At 38.7% G+C, this 9,090-nt stretch overlaps 1 protein-coding gene across 1 annotated transcript; it reads left to right on the forward strand.

Annotated features, from left to right (window-relative positions):
• Positions 1–549: 549 nt before the first annotated feature.
• DMRTB1 (DMRT like family B with proline rich C-terminal 1) lies at positions 550–8,128 on the forward strand. The gene is made up of 4 exons (XM_060233319.1): positions 550–994; positions 3,304–3,539; positions 5,045–5,189; positions 8,021–8,128. Exons 1-4 carry the CDS (start codon positions 568–570, stop codon positions 8,107–8,109), a joined length of 897 nt encoding a protein of 298 aa, XP_060089302.1. The 5' UTR covers positions 550–567; the 3' UTR covers positions 8,110–8,128.
• The last annotated feature ends 962 nt before the right edge of the window (positions 8,129–9,090 follow it).

Consider the following 9,090-nt stretch of genomic DNA (forward strand, 5'->3'; position numbering starts at 1 on the left):
AACTTAGTAAATACAACAGAACAGCAGATTCAGCATAGCCATCTACTATGTGAGATAAACCTACAGATTTACTTAGACACATTCAAGTATATTTGTCTAAGTAAATCTGTAGAAAGAAGCTCAGAAAAAGATCAGTAAGTTTGCAGTAGTTTATCTTTTTTTTAAAAAAAGAACCTTGTTTTTCTGGAACACTGTGACCTTTTGTTTCATCATAAACTGGTTTTTTTTTTATGAAGACATATGTTCCAAAATGCAATCTAACAAACTTCATGCAGTCTAAAAAACTCTAGTGTAAGGTAGATAATCTCTTATAAATAGGTACAATTACATTCAAATTCTTTTAATTATTGTCTGTTGGGGAATGCTATTAAATGATGCTTTCCTCACTCAGTGGCTGGCAACATTCGAAGTATTTTTTTTCTCATTACAGCAGAGCTCCTTTCTCATCTATGCTGCGCTCCTAGCTAACTTGATATTGTGTAGCCAGTTTCTGCAGAACAGGAGCTGATTTTTGTTTAGATACACCACCTCAGTAGCAGATTAAAGCTGTAGCCAGAGCCAACTGTTATGGAGGCCCAAGATGTAGCTCAGTCCCTTCGGGCACCCAAATGTTCACGCTGCCGGAACCATGGGTTTGTGGTGCCAGTCAAGGGCCATGCAGGCCAATGCCGCTGGAAGCAGTGTCCGTGTGAAAAATGTGCTCTCATAACTGAACGCCAGAAGATCATGGCTGCTCAGAAGGCCTTGAAGAGACAGGGTCCAGACTCTCCACCCAGGGAAACATGCCCACCTACACATGGCAGCCCTAGTGAAGGACAACTGACCCCCACTGCTAGTATCAGGAAGAGCTCAAGACTGAACACTTCACAACCCTGCAATCATGAACCTGTCATGCATGAAGGAGCCAGCACTACCTTGGCAGTCAGCAACTATGGAAGAATTGGGACCAGCCAAGCACCACCTAAACCTAGTTCTCCAACCTTCATTGATTTAGGTATATATACTGGTAATATTCCAGAGCCTGTCAATCTGTTTTGTTTGAGAGTGGCAGCTGGGGCTGCTCTTTGCCTGACAAGGTGAAATGGTTTATTTTGCAGTTTCCATATCCTAGCTGAGGACTTTGTAGCTGCAGAAATCCAGTCTTGGAGGTTGTTTGGCCGTGTTTCATTGTTTCGAGAAAAGAAAAGAAAAAAGACCAAAACCCACCAGATTTTTGCAGTCAGGCATACTTTAAGAATTTGCTAGCCTTGCATACCCTTGAACTTCCAATTTAGAAACAAGGCTAAGAAACTCTGGACTTGAAATGATCTGTGTGATATTTTACAGGCATCACTTAATGCATGGGGATTTGCCATGCAGACAAAACTGACAAAGATTTGTTTAGAATAGATTTCTTATACAGTATAGAAGAGAAAACAAGCTCTAAATGAAGGATTTTACTTGGCTTTATTATGGAAGCTTATTTTACATTTAGACATTATGCTTTGAAAAATAGTGAATGGAGGGAGGGGGATTTCTCAAGGAATTGAGGTGTATAGATTTTCATCAACATTTCGATTATGGATGCTTTGGGCAGCTGCTTAAAAATAATAATTTTGGCAAGCGGATTCCTAACATACTTGCCTTAAAATCCGCAGTAAGATCTAAGACTACCTTCTTAATAGTTGGATTTCAAAAACAGAACTGGAACATTTAAACAGTGAATATGTTATAGCCAAATTCAGAATTGTTTCCTAGTTTTAAACTTTTCAAAATTTTGCTCCTTAAAAAAAGATTTATGGTTGTCACCTACTGCTATCCAGCTGGTTATCTTACCTGTACTCTATTCTGTGTAAGATTTTGAGTTCTTTTCTACTTTTTAAAAGTTGGTGTAGATAGCACTGTAAAATGCATCACAGCTAGATATGTGATATATATTTAAATCTTCTGAACACTAAACTTTATTATTTGGTTAATTACTACCTAGAAGAAATGCAGAATGTAAGGTGGACTGTTGGATTAATCTTACTGTTTACAGCCTGTTCTGGAAAAGGTTTCACCTCCCCCACCAAAAGGAGCAGAATTTGTAGCATTGGGGTCATATTAGATCTGTACCTACAAATGCAGGACCAGTATCTAGCTTTGGCTGGTGAGACAGCCATATCTTAGTTGGTAGGGTCTGGTTCTGGTTATCCATGTTATGATCGCATCCAGACTGGACTATTGCAGCACTCTACCTAGGACTACCTATAAAGCCTGCTGGGACGCTTATTTTGGTTCAACTGCAGAAGCAAGACTGCTAAAGAGGTGCCTAATCTTACCTGCCTGATATTTTTAAATAACTACATTGACCACATGTTCATTTATGGGTACAATTCTAAGTGCTTGTCATTAACCTTAAAGTCTTAAATAATTTTGGACCAGGTACCTGAAATACTTCATGTTCCAATATAAGCCTGTTTCAGGTCATCAACTTCTGAAGTGATGTAGGTAGCTACCAGAGGGGGAGGGCCTTTTTCATAGCGCCTCCTCATTTCTGTTCTGCCTCCTTCCAAATTGCTTTCCTGCTGCCTGATCGTCTTAGTTTTAGGTGTCAGGTAAAATAATTTTTATTTATTCAGGCATTTGGCTAACTGTTTGCATGTTTTATTTGCAACTTCTCCCCATTTCCTGCCATCCTTTAAAAAAACTATTTCTACTGACTTTTATGGCTGCTGACTGATTTTGTTCTAACATTTTAATTTTTTTACTGACTACTATATTTTATATTGTAATTTACTGATCCTGGAGCATAGTGGTTGAGGGGAAGCATGTAAGTATTTCAAATGAATGAATGGTCCTTCAGTGCTGCCTAAACCCATGTTTCCAAGTGTATCACATTTGCTATATATTGCTAGGTCTTTCATCCATAGTTATTGCAAATTCAGAGACAGGGTATGAATTTGTTTCAATATCACATGATAATGTCAATTTCTAGATCTTGCTAACCTGTGAATAACAATGCTGTCCTTCAGGTATTTAGAGTGATTTAGGCTGTGATTTAGTGATAGAGCATCTGCTTTGCAAGACCTCTGATTCAATCCTCAGCATCTCTAGTTAAATTTCCTTGTGTTTGGGTCTTCTAAACAATTCTCCCAGTCACACAAAGCTACTTATTTTAAGGTGCTGCTAGCTGGTAGAGGAAATGTCTAAAGGGTACACTGAATATTCATAATAGAACCAAAATTTCAAAACACAAAAGTACAGAATAACCTTACATTCTGTTGTTGATGTTCATTCATCCTACGAATTCAGCACAACTATTCTGGTTTGTTTCTTTCTTAGACCACCCTTCTTTGCTTCAAGACTGTGCTGCTGTGTGTCCAGAACTGGCAGAAAGAGAACATCCCAAAGTGTATTCTGGATATTCTGGAATGTACCCTTACCATCCATTCTCTGTGGGATTCACTATCAACCAACCAAGCTATAGAGGTCCATCCCCTGCAGCAGTATTACCCCTGCAAACAGGCTTCAGACACTTTCCAAGTAGTCATGGGTCAGGAAATGTTGCTCCTTTGCCAGTAAGTGGTCTTTATTATTGCACAATGAAGCTCTGTCTCTTGATTTTAAGAATGTATGTCTTGAAACACTTGCAAAATTAATATTTGCAGCAGGTAATTTCAACATTTGTCTTGGAAAGTAAGAAGATGGGATATTCTTAGAGATGTGTGAAACCTATCCCTTTATTTCCACTGAATTTTCTATTTTTCCTCATCAAGGGCTTGGATATCCACAGAAAGTAGGTATAGCTATTCTTGCAGGTGTGAATCAAATGTCTTTTGCTTTTAATGGGAATAGATATTTGATTGCACTTCAGGTGCACATTTCCCTTCTCAGATAGCTTGTGAGAGGGTCTGTGCATTTATCTGCCAAACTTTTTTTCCCTGAAGGAATGTAGATTGACTAGAGCCATGCACAAGATGGATGCAACTGATAATTGTCCATTCTAATGGAATTGCAATAGGTGTATCAGAAACTGAATTAAACAATGAAAATATTTTTGCTCACAGAACATCATAACTCTTTTCCTGTTTCTACTCCATTGTTCTTCTTGTATGTGTCCAGAATCCAGTTAAAAAGACTGTAGAACAGGGGTGTCAAACATGCAGTTCAGGGGCCGAATCAGGCCCCCATAGGGCTTCTATCAGGCCCCTGAGCAACTGGCTGTCATCTGCTTCCTTCTCCCTCTCTCTTGCTTCCTTCTGCATCTCAGCTTGCTTTGCAAGGCTTGCTCAATTGCACAGGAGCTACAGAGCAAAACCTCTATTTTCTCCATTGGATGAGGCGATAAGGGAGAGAGGGAGAGTTTGCTTTGCCAGGCTCTCTCAATTGTACAGCAGAGCTACTGAGCCAAGCCTCTCTTCCTTCTATTGGCTGAGGCTCTCCCCATCCCCTGGGGAAGGAAGGAAAGAGCCAGAGCTTCCTTTGCCCAGTTCCCTGGATCCCATGGGAGAAATACAAAGAAAGCATCTTTAAGACCAATGAGTGCTAACATTTTAAGCAAGTTTTATTTTTAATATATATATATATATATATATATATATATATATATATATATATATATATATATATATATATATATATATATATATATATATATATATATATATATATATTTGTGTTTGTCTGTGTTCTATATAAAATTTATATCTCTGCTACCTAATCTTAAATAGGTGCACACCCGGCTCGGCCCAACATGGCTCGGCCCAACCCGACATGACCCGGCCCAACAAGGTATCATTTATGTCAGATCCAGCCCTCATAACAAATGAGTTTGATACCCCTGCTGTAGAAGGATTATTTTATAGAAATTGATATGATACATAATATTGGCATGGATTTTGCTGTGTTAAGATGTTTCCTGCTTTTCCATGTAGTGAAGAAGGATAGATTTAGCCACATAAACCCAACTAAATGGTGATATAACAATAAAACAGATTTTGGCTTAGAGTACTTTCAAAGTCTTCAACATGATGACTCAAATTCATAATGAACTGTATGTGCTGGATTCTTTGTCTTTGTTTAGATTCAAGATGCCAGTGGGCACTTTCAAACTGGCTATTATACTCCACTGCCACCTTTTATACCTCAGGGATTTCTGCCAGGAATTCACTATATTCCGCCACATCTCCCATTAAATGTTGTTGCTGAAACAGCCAAGGAAACATCTGGTGAGTAAGAATGACATCAACCAATTTCAGGATGCTCAGTTACACAAGCCCCATGTAGAGATTTGGAACTCATACATAGTGGAGAATCTATAATTTGCCAGCTTGCCCTATTGATATTCACATTGGATAGCGCATTAGCAGAGAGGCCTGAACATAAAACCAAATATGCGAAGGCCTGAACTGTGAGACCTGCACAGCTCAATTTTTGGATGTATCACATGGACTGAAATGGTGTGCACTGTGTTCTATGTCCAAGCAATCCATGTTGCTTGCATTTTACAGTGCAAGCCTCTGTAGGTTTGCTCAGAAGCAAGTCTCACTGTATTTAATGGGGTAAATTGCACTGTAGTGTGCTTTGTCTGAATTTAGTCCAAGGATAATTTGTGTCATCATGTGACATATATTGGGTATCATTATCCTCTTTGTTCCAGCCGCACTTTACATGCACTCAGCAACGTAGGTTAAGTTCAGGCTTTATTTTAAAATTTATAGTATGGTATTATTTGTCACAATCATTGCTATTTCTATATCATTATATCTTTGGCTATAGCCATCTTGATGTTCAAAGTTTTCAGTTTTGTATACTTGTTGCCTGGGGATTTTGTGTGTTTCTTTCAAGGGAAAACTTCACTAAAAAGTTTAAAGGTTTGCAATGTCATTTTGATATTTTTAAATGCTCTTAATTAGCAAAGCTTTATACTTAAATTCCTCAGGTCTGGAGCCAGGTTAGGAGAGGTTTCCCACAGTTCCATGACATCCTGAGGAAAATGGTATTGAAATTTTGACCCTAAAAAAGCCCTAGAACAGAAAAATTTCCTGAAAGACAGTGTTCAGTGGTTAGAGTGCTAGACTTTGGAGACCTAGGTTCAAATACCTAATTGAGCCATGAAACTCATTAGATAACATATAGCTCATAACTTTCTCTTAGCCTAACCTACCTCACAGGTTTGTTGTGAGGATATTAAAATGGAATCACCTGATCCAAGTTTGCCATCCTTGGGGAAATGGTAGGTGAACAAACTAAGTAAACAAGCTAATGCCCAGAGATTTGTTGCCATACAAAGTCAAAGTTTTTGCAGTCATAATTCAAAGAAAATGAAAGGTATTGTCCAACCAGAGTAGCCCCCTCCCCCCCCCAAAAACCCCCCACCTAGAAGTGATTACCAGCTTGGCATGTATACAGAGCATGCACATATAGGCTTCATTCTCATCAGGGCCTTTTTTTTAGAAGAAGCCCAGCAGGAACTTATTTGCATATTAGGCCACACACCCCTGGTGCTAAGCCAGCGAAAACTGTGTGCCTGTGCATTCCTGCTCAGAAAAAGCTCTGATTCTCATGATCAACAGCATTTGAAGAGGAAGCATTCTTGATTAAAGGGCTGAAGACTATGCACATACACTTTGTAGGCAATACTCCCTCTAAGCTGTTGAGTCTTGTGAGCTAAAATTCTACTTCATGAGCTACTGGCATTAAAGTTGTGACTTACTGCATAAATTAGTTTGTTCTGGGGGCATTTTTCCTCAACTAAGACAAAAATGTTTGAGTCAGAGGCTAAAAAACTGTGAGCTAGCTCACACTAGCTTAGCTTAGAGGGAACATTGTAGGTTTTATAGACTCTGTGCTCATGAGCTGCTGATTGCGTGTTGGCAGTGGGTGAATCTAGATCATTCCTGCCCTGAGTGAGCCCCACCCCTTGCAAGATTTGTGTCTTCCAAGAGTTAGCTATTCTGCAAACATTGCTTGGACTTGAGGGAGACTAGAGGAACAACTACATAAGAAGAAGAATCTTTTGCAGCTCCTGGACAAGAAAGAAGCAGCTGGCTGGTGATGTGAAGCTAGTGGCAGGTGTGACAGGACTTCCTGTTCCCCAAAATCTATTGCCTGGCACAACTTCCTTAAGTCACTTCATTATAGAGATAGACCTGAGACTATTTCCTGGCAATAATTTGCCTGTCTGAAAACCAAAAACACTGATAGCTTTGTAGTAGTCATTTGTTGCAAGTTGGGAAGGTATCCTTTGAAAGTTCACCTCAAGATAAGTATTTTGTTTGTAGAAAAACTGTATGTGTGCCCCCTCTCCTACTGCAGATACTTTTTCCTCTAGTGACTCACCATAATGTATTGTCTATGAACTTTCTATTACAAGTGATATACTTTTTCAACCCCTGCATTCACTATGACCACCTTTGTCTCTGAAAAAATGCATGGTAGCCATCATGGGCACATTGTGCACATAATCTTTTTAAAAATGTAATTGCCAAGGGCAAGTGGTTGCTACCTGATAAAGCCCTGACTTACAAAAATTATATTTTGGATGACAAGAGACAATATTCTTGATGTCCAAGTTTAGGAATTGTTTTGGCATGTCTTCTTCTGGGAGTAAGTGCATCATCTATAGTGCACACTGTATTGAAGGATGGAAAGAACTGATTTTTCTATAACTTGAAGTGCTAATGTTCTTGTATTATAAGAGAACTACCCAGCTTACTTTCTCTGGGTTTGTTTAATGTTTTTTTTTGTACAATAAATATATAATAAACAGTTTAACTATATGGGAAAGAAGTACATATTTACTGGCAGTTGTAAGTGAGGAATTGGTCTATTTAACTACAGTCTGCAAATCAGGCAGATATACACAAACCAGATAAAAATGGGGCGGGGGGGCACTTTATGCTTTGTTTTGACAAGATTTGTTTGATTCAAGAGAACAAATATTATGTACTGGAAACTAAATATCATGGGGAAAACTCCCTAAGTTCTTTGTACCGAGCAATAAAATTGAGAGAAATTCAGGCAAACAAGCTGAAATAACTAGATTATTGTGTTTCAGCTGCCCCTGTGGATAGCCAGGATTCTGGAGTGATGAGTGAGCACAGCGATCCATCATCTCAGGAAGATGCTAGTGGAGAATGTTCCTGATACTCCTCTGAGCATTAAATGCACTAATAATCAGTTTTGTTATGTACAAGTGGTGTATTTGCTGAAACCATTGTTTTTGTTTTGATTTAAGCTGACATTAATCTTAATGCAGTCATTCTGGTTTACAGGATGACAGCATTCAAGTTGTTAGATTCACAATGTTTGTGCCACATAGGAATTTCTCCCATTTGGAGTTTGGTGCAGTGTGCACTGATCTAGTTATGATTCCCTTATTACTTATAAGGAGAGTGGAGTGTGGTAGAGTGTCAACTCGGGACTCATGTAGCTTGTGGAGGTCAAATGGGTTGCTGAAGTACTCTTATATCCAAATAAAGTCCTAAACAGACATACTATAACATAGATTTCCAGGCTGTAGCTCTAAAAACAAAAATTCTATCTATAAAGTTAGCATTGATACCAGCTTATCTTCTGTGCCTTTAACAGTAACCTGGCTATGCAGGCATTGCTTTTCTCTATCCTTTGAAAAAAATCACACTCATTTCTCATGCCAAGCTATTAGTAAAGTCACAGCAGTATGCTAGGCCAATTCTTTACTTCAATACCTGTTATTTACTTCAGGACCCGTTAGTAACACTAGCCACCTCTGGAGTTACAGTAATTTATTTCTTCAAGCCTGAGAACAGAGTCATCTCCTAGTCTTTTTATGGATAAAAGTTCTATGCTTATAGCAAGTGAATAACAGGTCAAGATCAACAGTGAAAACATGTGTGCTGAACAGAACTTCTGCCTGTAATTGGCAGTTAATGGTCCAGATCCTCTTTTTATAAAACAGGGCAACCCTAACTAGAATTATGAGTTACATGGTTTATCACCATGCCATATCTAAGTATCAAGCAGCTGCTAAATGTAATTCTAAGGCAACACATATACAACACAAATACACACACACACACAATAGGGTTTTTTTCCACCTCTGTAGAAAAGCAACTTTGAGAAGGATTGGTTTTTGACCAGGTAGCA

Source organism: Heteronotia binoei, chromosome 2, assembly GCF_032191835.1.
Source record: "Heteronotia binoei isolate CCM8104 ecotype False Entrance Well chromosome 2, APGP_CSIRO_Hbin_v1, whole genome shotgun sequence".
Taxonomy (NCBI): domain Eukaryota; kingdom Metazoa; phylum Chordata; class Lepidosauria; order Squamata; family Gekkonidae; genus Heteronotia; species Heteronotia binoei.

Coding starts and splice junctions, on each gene's coding strand:
- DMRTB1 (XM_060233319.1), top strand. CDS start 568: ATGGAGGCCCAAGATGTAGCTCAGTCCCTTCGGGCACCCAAATGTTCA. Junction 3,540..5,044: donor GAAATGTTGCTCCTTTGCCA/GTAAGTGGTCTT, acceptor GTCTTTGTTTAG/ATTCAAGATGCCAGTGGGCA. Junction 5,190..8,020: donor AACAGCCAAGGAAACATCTG/GTGAGTAAGAAT, acceptor ATTGTGTTTCAG/CTGCCCCTGTGGATAGCCAG.